General features: G+C 41.2%; 1 protein-coding gene across 2 annotated transcripts in view; it reads right to left on the bottom strand.

Moving 5' to 3' along the window:
- LOC133650742 (protein turtle homolog B-like) overlaps positions 1–19962 on the bottom strand; it is a 268746-nt gene that overhangs the window by 208653 nt on the left and 40131 nt on the right. For both annotated transcript variants that reach the window (XM_062048342.1, XM_062048344.1), the window contains exon 2: positions 13115–13306. In XM_062048342.1, coding sequence (XP_061904326.1) covers positions 13115–13306 — 192 coding nt within the window. The remainder of the gene's footprint in view (positions 1–13114; positions 13307–19962) is intronic.

The raw sequence follows: 19962 nt of genomic DNA, 5'->3' as shown, positions 1-19962 counted from the left end.
GAATCGGATTCGGCTACGTATCTGGCAACCTCAGTCATGGAGAGTGGGAGAGGACTACAGAATATTGACTGTGGTTGCAGTACCATTTCTGGCCAGATTACTACGTAATAATTTTCATATTTAATTGATATTGTTATAGCATATACTTTTTTTTAATCCCACAATAGGATGTTTTGTTTTTGTCTGATAATAATTGTGGTCAAAAATGTAATCACTCATTGATCTATTGATATTAATTTCAAGTATCAGAATCAGCATTGGTATGACCAATACTGCCCCTTTACCTACTTGGTATTGGATCGATACCCACGATACCCACATCTGTAGTATCACTCAAAACTAATGTAAAGTATCCAAACAGAAGAATATGACTGCTTATTATATTTTACCAGAAATGTAGATTAAAACATGTTCCAACAGAAAATAACTATCAACAGTCTTTAATTAGTAGAATAACAATAGTTTCGATTAAAAAAAGCAAAAAACGAAAATGACGCCATATGTTACCACATACATCAGCAGTAGCAAAATTAGAAGCCTTTGTTAGTAATGTGCGGCTCAATACTGAAATATTGATACCGCCGATACCAGATCTTTATTCTCCAATATCAATTCTCAAATAAAAATATCAATACTTCTGATCCTTCATAGTTATTTGAGATCATGTAAATCATTACCAGAAACACAGTGTAAAGTAACAAAATCCTTAAGCTCTTGTCTAAATGAAACACGATTGGTGGGAACGACCTTGTCTTCCGCCCAGGTAAGTAAGTAATGTGCAAGCAAGAAAATGACAGGCAATTACAATCAGTCACTTAGTATTATAAAACCGCAAGGGCCTGATTTATTAAAGGTTTGCGTGTACTAAAACACGTGCAAATCTGATAGCACACGCAAAGCTGATCTACTAAACGTCTGTTAAGTGAGCAGAATAAGCAATACACTTTGTCCACATTAATATGCACAATATATGCTGATCATCAAAACGCCAACAATACTGGGAGGAGAAAATACAAATATAACTTTTAAGCATGCGCAATGTGATTAATCACCGTTTTGCGAGCACTATTTAGCGTTTTATTTAAAGGCCTACTGAAACCCACTACTACCAACCACGCAGTCTGATAGTTTATATATTAATGATGAAATCTTAACATTGCAACACATGCCAATACAGCCGGGTTAACTTATAAAGTGCAATTTTAAAATTCCCGCCACACTTCCGGTTGAAAAACTCCTTTGGATATGATTTATGCACGTGACGTCACAAAAGCAACGGAAGTGGTTGGACCCCATCGGACCTGATAGAAAAGCCTCTTGTTTTCTTTGACAAAATTCCACAGTATTCTGAATCTTTTGCAATTTGTTTAATGAACAATGGAGAATGCAAAGAAGAACGTTGTAGGTGGGATCGATCGGTGTCTTAGCGGCTAAGTACAATATTGTAATATCCGACTTTTGGCTAACAGCAGCTCGTGTATGTGTGTGTGTTACTTTTTGAACTACAACCAGTTACCGCTTGTTAACAAAGCGATTGAGCAATTTGTTTAATGGACACTGGAGACTGCAAATAAGAAAGTTGGAGCCGGTGGAGCAGCGGACTACAGCAACACCAACACCAGGAGGTTGTGTTGTGTTTTGAGCAGGATAGCAGACGCACTACGGTGAGTCTAGTTTTGGCTTCCAAACATTTGATCGATTGCCCGTACGTGCGTGTCGATATGTGCATGTGACGTACGTAACTTTGGGGAAATATATGTTTCTTGCCGACTCTGATGGCGGCCGGGGTGTCGTCAAAAGCGTACAACGCCCGCCGCCGCATCTAAGTTAGCTACGCAGCTAGGTTAGCTTCTGTTTTTTTAGCTTCGCTAAGCTGAATAATATTAATCGTGTATTTACATGTTCATGGTTTAATAGTATTATTGATCTTCTGTCTATCCATCCAGTCAGGGTTTTTTTTTATTTAGTTTCTATCTGCATTTGAGACTGGCGCTATCGCGTTGGCTACGTAGCTAGGTTAGCTTCTGTTTTTTTAGCTTCGCCAAGCGGAATATTATTAATCGTGTATTTACATGTTCATGGTTTAATAGTATTATTGATCTTCTGTCTATCCATCCAGTCAGGGTTTTTTTTTTATTTAGTTTCTATCTGCATTTGAGACTGGCGCTATCGCGTTGGCTACGTTGCTAGGTTAGCTTCTGTTTTTTTAGCTTCGCCAAGCGGAATATAATTAATCGTGTATTTACATGTTCATGGTTTAATAGTATTATTGATCTCCTGTCTATCCATCCAGTCAGGTTTTTTTTAAATTTAGTTTCTATCTGCATTTGAGACTGCTGCTATCAAGTTGGCTACGTAGCTAGGTTAGCTTCTATTTTTTTAGCTTCGCAAAGCTGAATTATTAATCGTGTATTTACATGTTCAGTCACTGTGAATGTCCATTTCGCGTTCTCGACTCTCATTTTCAAGAGGATATAGTATCTAAAATGGTTTAAAATACAAATCTGTGATACACAATAGAAAAAGGACAGCGTGTGGAATCCAATGAGCCAGCTTGTACCTAAGTTACGGTCAGAGCGAAAAAAGATACGTCCATCACTGCCTTTCAAGTCCTTCACTGTAACGTTCCTCATCTACGAATCTTTCATCCTCGCTCAAATTAATGGTGTAATCGTCACTTTCTCGGTCCGAATCTCTCTCACTCCATTGTAAACAACGGGAATTGTGAGCAGCACTACCGCTTGTGACGTCACGCTACTTCCGGTACAGGCAAGGCTTTTTTTATCAGCGAGCAAAAGTTGCACACTTTATCGTCGATTTTCTCTACTAAATCCTTTCAGCAAAAATATGGCAATATCGCGAAATGATCAAGTATGACTCTTAGAATGGATCTGCTATTCCCGTTTAAATAAAACAAATTCATTTCAGTAGGCTCTTCTCTGAGCTGCCACCTTACCGTGGTAGAGGAGTTTGCGTGTCTCAATGATCCCAGGAGCTATGTTGTCCGGGGGCTTCCATGCCCCCTGGTAGGGTCTCCCAAGACAAACAGGTCCTAGGTGAGGGATCAGACAAAGAGCAGCTCGAAGACTTCTATGGAAATACAAGAACCGAGACTCAGATTTCCCTCGCCCGGACGCGGGTCACCGGGGCCCCCCTCTGGAGCCAGGCCCGGAGTTGGGGCACGATGGCGAGCGCCTGGTGGCCGGGCCTGTCCCAATGGGGCCCGGCCGGGCACAGCCCGAAGAGGCAACGTGGGTCCCCCCTCCAATGGGCTCACCACCCATAGCAGGGGCCATAGAGGTCGGGTGCAATGTGAGCTGGGCGGAAGCCGTAGGCAGGGCACTTGGCGGTCCGATCCTCGGCTACAGAAGCTAGCTCTTGGGACGTGGAACGTCACCTCGCTGGGGGGGAAGGAGCCTGAGCTAGTGCGCGAGGTGGAGAAGTTCCGGCTAGACATAGTCGGACTCACTTCGACGCACAGCAAGGGCTCTGGAACCAGTTCTCTCGAGAGGGGATGGACTCTCTTCCACTCTGGCGTTGCCGGCAGTGAGAGGCGACGGGCTGGGGTGGCAATTCTTGTTGCCCCCCGGCTCAGAACCTGCATGTTGGAGTTCAACCCGGTGGACGAGAGGGTAGCTTCCCTCCGCCTTCGGGTGGGGGGACGGGTCCTGACTGTTGTTTGCGCTTACGCGCCAAACATCAGCTCAGAGTACCCACCCTTTTTGGATTCACTCGAGGGAGTACTTGAGGGTGCTCCCCCGGGTGATTCCCTCGTTCTACTGGGGGACTTCAACGCTCATATTGGCAACGACAGTGAAACCTGGAGAGGCGTGATTGGTAAGAATGGCCGCCCGGATCTGAACCCGAGTGGTGTGTTGTTATTGGACTTTTGTGCCCGTCACGGATTGTCCATAACGAACACCATGTTCAAGCATAAGGGTGTCCATATGTGCACTTGGCACCAGGACACCCTGGGCCGCAGTTCCATGATCGACTTTGTAGTTGTGTCATCGGATTTGCGGCCTCATGTTTTGGACACTCGGGTGAAGAGAGGGGCGGAGCTTTCTACCGATCACCACCTGGTGGTGAGTTGGCTGCGATGGTGGGGGAGGATGCCGGACAGACCTGGCAGGCCCAAACGCATTGTGAGGGTTTGCTGGGAACGTCTGGCAGAGTCTCCTGTCAGAGAGAGTTTCAATTCCCACCTCCGGAAGAACTTTGAACATGTCACGAGGGAGGTGCTGGACATTGAGTCCGAGTGGACCATGTTCCGCACCTCTATTGTCGAGGCGACTGATTGGAGCTGTGGCCGCAAAGTAGTTGGTGCCTGTCGTGGCGGTAATCCTAGAACCCGTTGGTGGACACCGGCGGTGAGGGATGCCGTTAAGCTGAAGAAGGAGTCCTATCGGGTTCTTTTGGCTCATGGGACTCCTGAGGCAGCGGACAGGTACCGACAGGCCAAGCGGTGTGCGGCTTCAGCGGTCGCGGAGGCAAAAACTCGGACATGGGAGGAGTTCGGGGAAGCCATGGAAAACGACTTCCGGACGGCTTCGAAGCGATTCTGGACCACCATCCGCCGCCTCAGGAAGGGGAAGCAGTGCACTATCAACACCGTGTATGGTGAGGATGGTGTTCTGCTGACCTCGACTGCGGATGTTGTGGATCGGTGGAGGGAATACTTCGAAGACCTCCTCAATCCCACCAACACGTCTTCCTATGAGGAAGCAGTGCCTGGGGAATCTGTGGTGGGCTCTCCTATTTCTGGGGCTGAGGTTGCTGAGGTAGTTAAAAAGCTCCTCGGTGGCAGGGCCCCGGGGGTGGATGAGACCCGCCCGGAGTTCCTTAAGGCTCTGGATGCTGTGGGGCTGTCTTGGTTGACAAGACTCTGCAGCATCGCGTGGACATCGGGGGCGGTACCTCTGGATTGGCAGACCGGGGTGGTGGTTCCTCTCTTTAAAAAGGGGAACCGGAGGGTGTGTTCTAACTATCGGGGGATCACACTCCTCAGCCTTCCCGGTAAGGTCTATTCAGGTGTACTGGAGAGGAGGCTACGCCGGATAGTCGAACCTCGGATTCAGGAGGAACAGTGTGGTTTTCGTCCTGGTCGTGGAACTGTGGACCAGCTCTATACTCTCGGCAGGGTCCTTGAGGGTGCATGGGAGTTTGCCCAACCAGTCTACATGTGCTTTGTGGACTTGGAAAAGGCATTCGACCGTGTCCCTCGGGAAGTCCTGTGGGGAGTGCTCAGAGAGTATGGGGTATCGGACTGTCTGATTGTGGCGGTCCGCTCCCTGTATGATCAGTGTCAGAGCTTGGTCCGCATTGCCGGCAGTAAGTCGGACACGTTTCCAGTGAGGGTTGGACTCCGCCAAGGCTGCCCTTTGTCACCGATTCTGTTCATAACTTTTATGGACAGAATTTCTAGGCGCAGTCAAGGCGTTGAGGGGATCCGGTTTGGTGGCTGCGGGATTAGGTCTCTGCTTTTTGCAGATGATGTGGTCCTGATGGCTTCATCTGGCCAGGATCTTCAGCTCTCACTGGATCGGTTCGCAGCTGAGTGTGAAGCGACTGGGATGAGAATCAGCACCTCCAAGTCCAAGTCCATGGTTCTCGCCCGGAAAAGGGTGGAGTGCCATCTCCGGGTTGGGGAGGAGATCTTGCCCCAAGTGGAGGAGTTCAAGTACCTCGGAGTCTTGTTCACGAGTGAGGGAAGAGTGGATCGTGAGATCATCAGGCGGATCAATGCGGCGTCTTCAGTAATGCGGGCGCTGTATCGGTCCGTTGTGGTGAAGAAGGAGCTGAGCCGCAAGGCAAAGCTCTCAATTTACCGGTCAATCTACGTTCCCATCCTCACCTATGGTCATGAGCTTTGGGTTATGACCGAAAGGACAAGATCACGGGTACAAGCGGCCGAAATGAGTTTCCTCCGCCGGGTGGCGGGTCTCTCCCTTAGAGATAGGGTGAGAAGCTCTGTCATCCGGGAGGAGCTCAAAGTAAAGCCACTGCTCCTCCACATCGAGAGGAGCCAGATGAGGTGGTTCGGGCATCTGGTCAGGATGCCACCCGAACGCCTCCCTAGGGAGGTGTTTAGGGCACGTCCGACCAGTAGGAGGCCACGGGGAAGACCCAGGACACGTTGGGAAGACTATGTCTCCCGGCTGGCCTGGGAACGCCTCGGAATCCCCCGGGAAGAGCTAGACGAAGTGGCTGGGGAGAGGGAAGTCTGGGCTTCCCTGCTTAGGCTGCTGCCCCCGCGACCCGACCTCGGATAAGCGGAAGAAGATGGATGGATGGCATTTCAGTAGGCCTTTAACACCTGTCAGAAGGACATGCAAACTGACAGTTCCGCACTTGGCTGTAGGATCAGTGCTCGCGCTGCACAAACAAACGATGGACAGACAAGAATCCTCCATCCTACGTGAGTGTCTCAACATTTTGGACGTTCAGAAATAAGACATATTAGACATACCATCTATTCAGCCACATCATTTTATAATTGTGTAGCAGCTAGAAGACTTGAAGGGCTGATTAAAACTAATTCAACCGATGTGTTTTAGTGTCCTTTAGTATTTTTTTAATGACGGTCGTTTTTTTTACACAGAGAATATATATTATCAAAATATTTCTTACATGAAAGAACATTTTACTGTATGTATTTTTTTTGCGTCTTGAGCACAAGTAAGTGCAGCCTTTCTTCAATGAGCGCACAATGTGCACTGAAAAAACGGGGAAAAAAGTAGGTTCTGTTGAGAACATTTAGGACTACCCATAAAAAGTAAGGATGTCTCCTGCATGTTTAAAAACAAAACAAAATGCCACAGGTAGGAGCAGGATAACATGAATGTGCAATACATGAGAGTGTCTCTGTGGTGATGCCCTGTATAGTACACGCAAAATCCACATTTAAATAATGCGGCCTGCACCACTTTTCAATTGCAGACGCAGTCTTAGTAAATTGCACGCAACACGCCCAATAATAGTAGATGCTATTTTAGAGATTGCACATGCTGTTTAGCTCCAAGTATTTTGATATTAGTAATTCAGGCCTTAAGTGTATGTATCCCATTTGGAGACACTACATTCAGAGTTGAGTATAAATAAGATATATCATTTAGTGCAGAATAATACCATCATTTGTTTCAACCTGTGATTGTATATTGTTTGAAGATGATTCCCCAAGAGCAGCAACACTTGAAATACACTACTTTTTAAATTTCAGGCACATTAGGTACCGTATTTTTCGGACTATAAGTTGCAGTTTTTTTCATAATTTGGCCGGGGGTGCGACTTATACTCAGGAGCGACTTATGTGTGAAATTATTAACACATCACCGTAAAATATCAAATAATATTATTTAGCTCATTCACGTAAGAGACTAGACGTATAAGATTTCATTGGATTTAGCGATTAGGAGTTACAGATTGTTTGGTAAACGTATAGCATGTTCTATATGTTATAGTTATTTGAATGACTCTTACCATAATATGTTACGTTAACATACCAGGCACGTTCTCAGTTAGTTATTTATGCGTCATATAACGTACACTTATTTAGCCTGTTGTTCACTATTCTTTATTTATATTAAATTGCCTTTCAAATTCAATATATTATTGGTGTTGGGTTTTATCAAATACATTTCCCCAAAAAATGCGACTTATACTCCAGTGCGACTTATATGTTTTTTTCCTTCTTTATTATGCATTTTCGGCCGGTGCGACTTATACTCCGGAGCGACATATACTCCGAAAAATACGGTATACAGTATTTTCATAAAGTATCTGTATCGGATTGGTATCGCCGATAATAGCCTGAATTTTACTCGGTATCGGATCAGAAAGAATAATATTGATCATTACTAGCCTTTGTAACCTGTTTTGAAATGGTTCTATTATCCTTTATATAATATAAAATGTATCGTGATATATATCTTGATCCAAGAAGGTTCCAATATATATCGCACTATAGATTTTAGGCCATATCGCCCATCCTTAAATTCAACCAGTCATATTTTATACAGGCTAGCACTGTCTCCAGTAGTGAGCATGTGACTGTCAAAAAGCATTACTCCTCATGATTGACGCTAACTGCAATCTCACAAAAGGAGTCACCTGGGTCCATTTTTCAACTTGTCCGGAGGTTTCTTGTGCTATAATGGTTTGACAAGTTACAACTGGCTTATGAAATACGATTTTTGCGACAAAGGCTACACAGTGATAGTGTGCATGTATTCCATGTTGTACAGTAATTGGGCAGTAACATAACAAAATGCAACACAATGAAGATTAAGTAAAAGGAATGCTGGCTCAGTATAGACAGGAGTCTCCAGCCACTGGGTCACAGCATTGAATTTGAACTGCCTTTAATTTAATGTACGGTATATTTGTTTTAGAAAAAGGAGCTTTTAAAAAAAAATTTAAATATATTATACACATACAAAATGTACCGTATTTTCCGGACCATAGGGCGCACCGGATTATAAAGCGCACTGCGGAAGAATGGTCTATGCTCGATCTTTTTTCATATATAAGGCGCACCGGAATATAGGGCGCATTAAAGGAGTCATATTTTAATAAAAAATTTTCTAAATGTAAAACACTTCCTTGTGGTCTACATAACATTTAATGGTGGTTCTTTGGTCAAAATGTTGCATAGATTACGTTTTACGATCATCTTCAAGCCGCTTTCTGACAGTCGCTTCCGGATGCGCCGTTTTGTGGGCGGTCTTATTTATGTGGCTCACCTTCGGCAGCGTCTTTTCTCCGTCATCTTTGTTGTAGCGGTGTAGCGTGCAAAGACGGGAGTGGAAGAAGTGTCAAACGATGGAGCTAACTGTTTTAATGACATTCAGTCTTTACTTAAATCAATAACGGAGCAGCATCTCCTCATCTGGAAACAACAACCGTCCGACCAGAACTCTCTAATAACTAAAGTTCCTTGGGTGAATAATGTAAACTCACTACACCGGTTTTAGCACTTTCAAGGTGAGTTTACAGACAGATATAAGTAAGAACTTTATATTACTCTATATTAGAAATGGCAACAGCAAAGGATGAATGTCTCATGACAAAAAGATAGAGAAAAAGAAGAAGCTTATCGACTGCAAAGGCGGACGCGCGCAATTTTTCAGGATTTATGCCGATCCCAAATACAGATCAGCAGGTACCAAAAGGCAAGAAAAGTTGCTTTTGCATAATATTGCGAAACAAAATGCCGGATAATATGTCTTACCTTATACACACACCATAATAATACTCATATGTTTAATGCGCTGACAATCCATCAAGCGGTGCGGCTTCATAGCTTACCAAAGTCGAACTAAAACATTTTGATAGATTTTTGAGCGCCGTGGTTGGTTGTTGGTGTTGTTTATTTAAGTCTTATTGCCATCATAGTGCAGTCTACACATATCTCTTATGTTTGACTACCATCTACTGGTCACACTTATCATTAAACCATGTACCAAATAAAATTGCTTCGAGGTTGGTAAGTAAAAACAGAAATATTCCGTACATTAGGTGCACCGGGTTATAAGGCGCACTGTTGAGTTTTGAGAAAAAATTATTTTAAGTGCCCCATATAGTCCGGAAAATACGGTACTTTGCTCTGGTCAAAGTTGGAATCATTACCGACAGTTGCAACTACTGAGAATAACTACTCAATATAGTGAGGACAGTGCCAACCATTTGTGTTTGTTGTGTTTTATCATGTCTGATTAAATTTTAAAAAGAACTACATGCATTTTGAACTTTCCACAATGGCACTGTAGACTTGACTTTCGATAATTTTCAGTGCTTATCAAAAAATGTATTGTAAAAACTCGAGGTGTAACAATAATTTGACATCAACAAAAATCGATAATAGTGAATTAGTGAAGTGAATTATATTTATATAGCGCTTTTCTCTAGTGACTCAAAGCGCTTTTACATAGTAAAACCCAATATCTAAGTTACATTTAAACCAGTGTGGGTGGCACTGGGAGCAGGTGGGTAAAGTGCCTTGCCCAAAGACACGACGGCAGTGACTAGGATGGCGGAAGCGGGGATCGAACCTGGAACCCTCAAGTTGCTGGCACGGCCGCTCTACCAACCGAGCTATACCGCCCCCATAATAAAATAAATCCTTGACCATCTAATTATTGTATCGATAATAAACAGTGACGTCATTGCTCTGGTTTTTCTGGACAAAAACGAAGACACACGAGTCAGCACGACTGGTGACTGGCAAGCAACAGAAGGAACAAAATAGCAGCGGCCAACAACACAACAAGCGATTCCCTTTTAAAATGATCTTGGATCGATACCTATCTTCTGGAGGGCAAACTTGCCGAGAACAGATCGATAAACTTGAAATGTAGGAATATAAATCGATATATTGATATATCGATCAATCGTTATACCCCATTTTATTTCAATTCAAATTGAAACTCCCAGTCTACTGTCTGTCTATTAATTCCAATTCATGGAATGAAATTGGAATTTGAAAAACATTCTCATTTCAATTCAGAATTTTACAATACACTGTAAAAACTCTTTCAGTGGTATTGTCCATTTTACTTTATTTTTAAAAGTATATTTATTCCAATAAATCAATTTATTTTTATTTTTATAGTTTTTGAGTTATCTATAAGTAAAAAGTGTGAATATTTAACTAAATTTTTTATGTGATAAAATTTATTTTATTGGACTTCCAACATAAATTGATTTAGCAAAACTCAGTTCAAAGGTTTATATCAGACCTAAAACGTCAGGCCCCGCCCACCTGCATGCAGCTGTCGAAGAACAAGCCCAGACACGTCTCTTCACGAAGTTCACGGAGCCCAAGGAAAACACTTTACCGGACTCATCACTCATGTAAGTAACAATGTATATTGTTAAAAGTCAGTATTTTCCAGGATTCAAATGTATACATTTTCAAAAGCATGGCTCAACGTTATATTTAGTTTGCTACTTTTCCCGCCGACCGCCATTTCGAATTTGCTCTTACCTCCAACAGCTCATTAACTTCAACCAAACATTGTTATAGCTGTGCAGTTTATAATTAGCATTTTATTTGCGTGGTAGTTTAATATTTTATTCTTCAGTTTATAAGCAGCCACATTAAAGCTGCTTCACTAGCTTGCATTAAAAGTTGCTAGCAGCTAGCTAGATAGCTCCCCTCAGACCTGCTGTCCATGCACACTCTTAGGCAAAACGCTACTCTTGTAAGAATAACACTCATTGTGTAAGTCTCAATCTCAACATCCCCCCCCCCCCAAAATCTCACCAGTAGTCACTATTTAAAGCAGGGGTCCCCAAACTACGGCCCGCGGGCCGGATCCGGCCCCCCAGCATCCAAAATCCAGCCCACAATTTTTTTTTTTTTTTTTTTTTTTAAATCTTTCCTTTCTAATCCATTTTCTACCACTTGTTACTCTTGTGTCTCCTAGTCGCTCAGGCAAATCATATTGTCTGAAAATGAATTTTCCCATTGATAACGTGACAATGTTAAATGTTGATGAACATCAATGTTAATTGATGTTAAATGACAAAACGGATTATAAAGACAATGTATATATACATACATACATACATACATACATATATATATATATATATATATATATATATATATATATATATATATATATATATATATATATATATATATATATATATATATATATATATATATATATATATATATATATATATACACAGCCTGGCCCCCGGCCAACATTTTTTAACCCAATGCGGCCCCCGAGTCAAAAAGTTTGGGGACCCCTGATTTAAAGGGTCATTTTTCAAAATGTTCTTCCGTGGGGGCATGCCCCCGGACCACCCTACTGTTGCTAGGTTAGGTTAGGCTAGACCACCGCGGCTACAAAAAAATCCAGAGAAAACACTGCAATTGAGTATATTAGGGTGTAAAAAAAACATATATAAAGGGCTCTCATCAGGCTTATTTATCCAAGACGTTAGACATGAACCATAATTTGTCTTTTTTTCTCTCTCTCTCTACAATGACAGATGGGATGGTCCTGTAAATTGTGCAGCACTGTTGTGCCAACCAAGAGTGATTTTTTAAAGCATTACAGACTGCACCATGGGACCTTTGGACACAGCCTTTACATTGTGAAACCCAATATCCAAGTTACATTTTAAACCAGTGTGGGTGGCACTGGGAGCAAGTGGGTAATGTGTCTTGCCCAAGGACACAACGGGAGTAACTAGGATGGCGGAAGCGGGGATCGAACCTGCAACCCTCAAGTTGCTGGCACGGCCGCTCTACCAACCGAGTTATACCGTATACTGATGTTCTTGACTGTTAATACTCTCCAGCTTATTGACACGGTTAGGATATGGCTTGTGAAAATGTTTTAATAATATGTATACGGTTTAAAAAAGAAAACTACTGTGAAGGTGTTCTATACAGCACTTTAAAAAGTTGAGGTCATGCATTCTATGCACTAAATATGGATGTTGACTGTTCATACTGTCCAGCTCATTGCCACTGTTTTTATATGATAATGATTTAATAAAGGTTGGAATTTGATATGTCTTGATTTTTTTATTATTATTCTAAGTAATTATTTTAAGCAGTTTCCATTTTCAAAACAAAGAAAGGGTAAGTTGGTCAAAATTAATAAAATTGAGTACACAAATTATTTTTTCATTTAAATGTTACTTATTTTAATTAAGTCTTGTGTGTTTAATATGCTGATGTTTTTTACATTGATTTTACTAAATTTGTTGGCTTTTTCTGTAAACGCAACTTAATCTTTTTGCATAAATCCAAATGCATATTATTAAGTTCTACTTACTCAAAATACCAATTAGTTGACTAAACTAACAAAAATTGCTTGGAAAATGTTGCCTTATTTTTATTGAGTTAGATCTAGGCAACAGTTTTTACAGTGTAGTCTGTTATTTTACTTGATATTTTTTATTTATTGGAAAATCTATATTAAAGCTGTTTAAACAATAAGCAGTTCAATGTTTCTCATATTGTTTCCTTGCTGTACCCAAAATTAACCGCACCGTCACAATGACCCAATGTTACACCCCTAGTATCAGGGATAATAGGTTTAAATGAAAAAGGACTAAATTAGATTATACATTAAAACAAATATCTTACCAGCATACTCCGGATCCACATGAGGAGGGTAAAACCGAAAGTTGATGAAGAAGGGGATTGGCATTCCATACTTGAACCACTCCACCACGTAGGGCTGGCCGTTCAAGGGATGGGACACATCGCATCCCAGGATGACGTTCTCTCCAGCACGCGCCGTCACAAACTTGGGTTCCTCTCGCACTCCGTGGGCACCTGGAACAACAGCAAGGACAACTCTTGTTCTACTTCCATGCAAAAAAGAATCAGACACAGCTTGGTCGCTCCTCTACAGCTACATTTGCAAATGGACTGATAATCGATACACCGATACGAACACAGCCATGCTGCATTGCAATCACTTCTTCACAATACATTTAAGCCTAATAGAAAGCAATAGAACGACTTTAAATTAATCCACTAAGTCAAAGTGAAGACTTATTAATGAACGCAATCGCTCCTCCGCATGCATGTGATGAATTGCAAACGAAAGGAGAGGCCGAAATGACTTGCCATCGTGTAAATAAAATAAGGATATTTAGTAAAGGTGGGAAATATATTGATACAGGAATATACAACTATATATTTTTTTAATGATATATAAATTTTTAATGTCTTAATTTTTAAAAAAAAATGTCAAAGTGTCAAGAAATCTGATCCCTTTTTCCTGTACAACTGCAATAAATGTAAATGGATAGCTTGAATTATATTGTTTTATATATATATATATATATATATATATATATATATATATATATATATATATATATATATATATATATATATATATATATATATATATATATATATTACTGTCACTGAAAAAAAGAGCTAAGATAAAAATACTAGATTTTACGAAAAATGTACTCAAACCTGGTGAAATTAACTAGCTGCATGTACAAATAATTTTACTTGATAAAACATCCTAAATTAAGATATATATATATATATATATCTCGAAATTAGCAAGACTTTTAAGATTGAAATAAATATTTTATTCTCAAAGGAGATACCTCAGAAGTCCACTCTCCAAGGTAAATGCTGTAATTTATTATTACATTAATTCATAAAACTACTGTAGTTGTTTGTACAAGATACTTTTTAAACGGCATGTTACACATTACAATTGTGGCGTTTTAGAGGGGCCAAGCACCGAATAAATTGATTAAAATTGTCATTGGATGACACAGTTTTGCAATGTCACGATTGGCTTTGTCAGAGTGGGACCCAAACACAGAGAAGACATAAGAATAATAACAAAAAGCGCACTCAAAAAGGAGTGAGAAAAAATACCTAACGATGCACACAAAAGGTGTGGAGAGGAAACAGTTAACAATACACTGTAGCGCCGGGACAGAGCCACAGGAAAGAGAAGCGTGAGTGGAGCCAAAGCAGAGGCGATGAACAAGACTGGAAGGGTGAAATTTCAGGAATCTACTGGCGCCGAGAGAATGAACTGGAGAGCTTACGGAGTCAGAGGGAAATGGGAATCAGGTGTGTGTGAAGGTGTGTGTGTGAAGGTGGCTCTGCCCCGTGACCCAGAAACCAGGCACTGCAACACAAATCAAACAGGCGGCTGCAGAGCTGCCAGATCATGACACGCAAATGTTTTTCGTGGTACGCGTCACAGATCCAATCAATCTTTTATTACGAGGTACTGTACTACTGTGTATATATATGAAAGTATCCCCTAAAGCTGGGGTACTTTCAGTTATATTCTTTAACTGAAAAAAAAAAATCATATTAGCGTCAAACAGTACAAGTATCGTAACAGTCATCATTTCTGAAAAAATTGTACGCCTGCATCCTGTCTGTGACTTATAATTAGAGATGTCCGATAATATCGGACTGCCGATATTATCGGCCGATAAATGCTTTAAAATGTAATATCGGAAATTATCGGTTTCAAAAAGTAAAATTTATGACTTTTTAAAACGCTGCTGTTCGGAGTGGTACACGGGCGTAGGGAGAAATACAGAGCGCCAATAAACCTTAAGGTCACTGCCTTTGCGTGCCGGCCCAATCACATAATATCCACACTGTGAACCCACACCAAACAAGAATGACAAACACATTTCGGGAGAACATCCGCACCGTAACACAACATAAACACAACAGAACAAATACCCAGAACCCCTTGCAGCACTAACTCTTCCGGGACGCTACAATATACACCCCCCGCTACCCCCTACCCAAAACCACGCCCACCTCAACCTTCTTATGCTCTCTCAGGGAGAGCATGTCCCAAATTCCAAGCTGCTGTTTTGAGGCATGTTAACAAAAATAATGCACTTTGTGACTTCAATAATAAATATGGCAGTGCCATGTTGGCATTTTTTTCCATAACTTGAGTTGATTTATTTTGGAAAACCTTGTTACATTGTTTAATGCATCCAGCGGGGCATCACAACAAAATTAGACATAATAATGTGTTAATTCCACGACTGTATATATTGGTATCGGTTGATATCGGAATCTGTATTAAGAGTTGGACAATATCGGAATATCGGATACCCGCAAAAAAGCCATTATCGGACATCTCTACTTATAATTAATTATTTTAGTAAATAAAACCCCAGAAGACAAAATAATTTGTCTTCGTGGCGGTCAACCCCTACTGATCCAACCACAGGATTTAGAGAAAGGAGGGGTGAGCAGAGCCCACGAAGGAGCCTCCTCATTGGCTGACGCGATATATAGTGAAGCGTGTGCACGGTGCAAACTTGTTTTCAGTAAAGCAAATCTTCGAGACAGGTAATCTAATGTTCCATTTTCCTATATTTTGTGTCTATCCTTTTGCGTGGCGACGTGTGTCACTGAGAGTCACACGGTTGCTGTTCCATGTATCATAAGCAGAGACATTGACATGTTGAATAGAGAAACTGGAAATTGTGATATATCATGTTGTCCGCATGCATGTTCCAAATAAACTCAAACTCAACTCAACATTGTTTGTGGTGTAGGACAAACGACTTCTTCACGCTATAGCTAATAGTGCCTGTAATGTCATCCAATACACATAAACTGCACACCACTAGTATAATATACCATTCTCATGTGATGTAAAAGTAGGGGTGTAACGGTACGTGTATTTGTATTGAACCGTTTCGGTACCGGGGGTTTCGGTTTGGTTCAGAGGTGTACCGAACGAGTTTCCACACGAACATATTAAGTAGCGTACTGCACGTTGTGTAAACAATACTCAAAATGCCGGACATTTGAGGCATTTAAGAAACTCTGCCCTGACAGCTCCGCAAAAGAGGACATGTCTGGTGAAAAGAGGACGTATGGTCAGTCTATCCTAGCCCGGTCGCTGCTAGCATGCTAGCAAAAGAGGACATGTCCTAGCAGGGACCGGGCTAGGATAGACTGACCATGCGTCCTCTTTTCACCAGACATGTCCTCCTTTGCGGGGCTGTCCGGGCGGAGTTTCTTAAATGCCTCAAATGTCCGGCATTTTGAGTTATGGTGGCGTGTATTAACAATGTACGTTCAGGGTTAAGAAGGGGTTAAAAACAAAACAAATTGTGCGCGCAGCAGCATTCGTGAGGGAGGGGCAGAGACAGAGAGAGCGAGAGAGTTATGATAAACGTGCATGCATCGCCAGGCTTTGGCTTTTTATCCATAGATTTATCAGATTAAATTTTTTATTATCTATAGCAGGGGTGTCAAAAGTGTGCCCCGGAGGCCATTTGCGGCCCACAGCTAATGTTTTAAAGGCCCACGGCACCTTCTAAAAATACTATTAAAATAAACAAAAACATAACAAAAGTGAAATAAAAAAGCTTAAAGGTTAAATGTAATTTAGAAAAAGTTGCAATGTTGACTTATAAAACAAAGCTGTTTTTTTTTCTTTCAAACTGTCATTGCTCAAAACATAATATTGAATCAAAATCAATGTTATTATGAATTATTGACCTGTACAAGGTTCCGATTACTTCACATCAAATATTCCACTGAGAAAAATATTTTTGGTGGAAGATTTTGCAAATTTGGTAAATAAATAACCAAAAAAAAATTATATTTTGGTGTTTTCTTACTGTACCAAAAATGAACCGAACCGTGACCTCTAAACCGAGGTAAGTACTGAACCAAAATGTTTGTGTACCGTTACACCCCTATGTAAAAGTGTTTTTGCATTTAGATTTTTGCTCAATCTTTGCACAATAAATGGTGATACTACAGTTTAGAAGCATAAATGAGTACTTCATAATTAAAGTAAAAAAAACGTTTCTTATTTTTTTTAGATAGATTTCGTGCACTTCCAGAGAGGAGGAGACTGGGAGGTGCGCCGAGTGGGGGGTGGGATTTACAGTGTGAATTATGTCTGGTGACACAAGATTTAAGTACCCAAGCTTTAAAATACCTCTGTTTGTGATCTCGAGTTATATAAAAAAAAATACAATTAAAGTGTAATCAATTTGAACTTCTTGGTGGCAGGTGGGGTGCCGTTAGTGGCGTGAGGGAGCCCCCCAAATGTATTTGTCAGAAAATATATATATATTAAAAGTCAATGATTGCGGTCTATGATTTGTCCCCATTTTGACAAGGTAGGTGTTGACTTAAATAAAAAAAAGACAAATATCCTCATTTGTTTTTTCAAAGAAGTCAGCGTCTGCAAAAGAGATTAGAATATAGTCCGAAATTTAGGAAAAGTGTCTTTGGGGCGTTGTACTGTGTGTGAGGGAATGTTTTGGCCTGATAGCAAAAACGTATGCAAAGCGTTGAGTTAAGCCAGGGTGGCAAAGAAAAGAGCAGTGCGATAAATCCAGCTAGAAGGCAGGCTGAAGACAAGGGGTGAAAAGGATTAGCAGCACTTGAATGCCATTTATCAAGATGGAATCTTGTCATCTTTATCATTCTTTCATCTTGCTGGCAGAATGTAGACGAGAGTCAAGCATGGAATATAAAGAGACCCTCCATGATGCTGTATGTTACAATGCCTTACCGGTAGTCCAATCCCCACAAATTCTTTGCACATTCTGACCAATTATCCTTTTGGGGAATTTAATTAATCCCTGAGTAGTGCTCAAACGCAAGTGTCAACTATCTAACCTAGGGGTCGTAATGGTTGCGCGATATAGACGATACACTATATAAATTATATAAATATTGCAGACAATAACGCTTTTAATACTATCGTTTTATCGTGATAATTAGAGATGGGTACTTTTTTGGCACCGACCAAATACTGCCGGTCCTATCGTGCACAGATTCATGTAAAATCCAACATTGCCATGTTTCGGTACCTGGGTTGCGCGTGACGTCAGGCCCGGCTGCTGGCTGTGCATTTCGGCATTTGGCGATCAGTCCAGCAGTACTGAGAGCCAAACTACCTCTGGGTAATGTTGCAATTTCAAATGCGAACAAAGAAATGGACTCAAAAAAACTCTCCAACGTAAGTTAAGTAAGGTTCCACTTTTCCAAAAATGTGCTAGCTTGATGATATGCTACGGGTTAGCAATATCGATTTTACATGGCGATTTCAACACCTCCTAATTTCCACAACTAAGATGCACGTTACAATCAAACAGCTGGTGGTTAACACTATTTAGGGGGCAACAAAAAACAAAAGACGGCATAAACCAATGATTCTCAAACTGTGGTGCACATACCACTAGTGGTATGCCAAAGAATCACTTCATTATGTCAGGCTTGCCACTGACAATTTGGTTATGTTTGGGTTTTCCTCTGTCTTTTTGTTTATTTCCTGTCAGCGCTTTTATTTTGGTTCCATTTCCTGCACGTCTCCCTGAGCGCTCGTTTCCTTCACCTGTCCTTGATTGGCAGCCTGGCACACCTGGTAGCAATTGCCAATCAGGCTACTATTTATACCTGCCTCGCCCCCCGGTCAGTGCTTGAGGGTTGTTTGCTGTCTCCAGTTCTCCTTGTATCCTGTTGCCTGGTACCTGATTCCTGTTTTCCTGCATTTCCTTTGGACATTAAAGTCATGTTTTCCTGCATCACGCCTGCCATCTCTGCATCTTGGGGTTCGTCACCAACAAATCGCGACAAATTAAACATTGTACTGATGTGACTCGAGCCGTTATCGAAGGTTTATCAGCGTTCAATGGAAGTCCTTACAATCCAACTACTGTAGGCCGGAGTAAACAACAAAATAAATAAATCGGTCATTTCTATCACTCAACAAGCATTGGAACTGAATATTCTCGAATATACGTCCATCCTTTCCCAGCCTCCCAACAATCAACACGAAGAACACATGTAAACAAAGACGAACATTAGGAGGGAAATCTGCACGTTACAATGATGCCTTCAAGGCCACGGGAAACCAAACATCTGTTAAACATTGAATAAACTACATGTTGAAAATAACATAACATAAGACCCAGTGCGTTACAATAACATTTAAATGAAAAAATATTAAAAACATGAAATACTATCCAAAATATCTTATCAACCTAAGACATGAAAGTGAAAGGAGATACAAATTAGGTTCAGAATTTAAAAAAAGTTTCCAAGTGCTTTTGAGTAGCCATAAGTGGCCTTTTGGTTCTCACTAACAGACAGTTGATTATCCACCGCTTGTAGATACAGGCTGGGACAGGAAAAGGTGGAGGTTGTTTGCTCAATAATTAATGACGAGTACAACAAAACTACTGTCGTGGCTTATATCCACGATTGGAAGTGTGGATCAAGAGGGAGCAAGAACTGAGGATGTGTGAGTCGAGGTGCTAACAATGTCAAAACCAGCCCCAGAACATCTGCTAGCAACAGCAAACGGCAGAAAACAGTGAGGAAATATGACGAAAACTACATTAAACCAGGATTTATTTGGAGCGGGACAGAGGCAGAGGCTACAGTTCGTTGTACTGTATATGGCGGCATTTTGAGCAATGAATTCATGAAAC

Source organism: Entelurus aequoreus, linkage group LG05 (genome assembly GCF_033978785.1).
Source record: "Entelurus aequoreus isolate RoL-2023_Sb linkage group LG05, RoL_Eaeq_v1.1, whole genome shotgun sequence".
NCBI classification, from domain to species: Eukaryota; Metazoa; Chordata; class Actinopteri; order Syngnathiformes; family Syngnathidae; genus Entelurus; species Entelurus aequoreus.
Note: the sequence above shows the minus strand (reverse complement) of the source record. Positions and strands in the feature narration are given on the sequence as shown.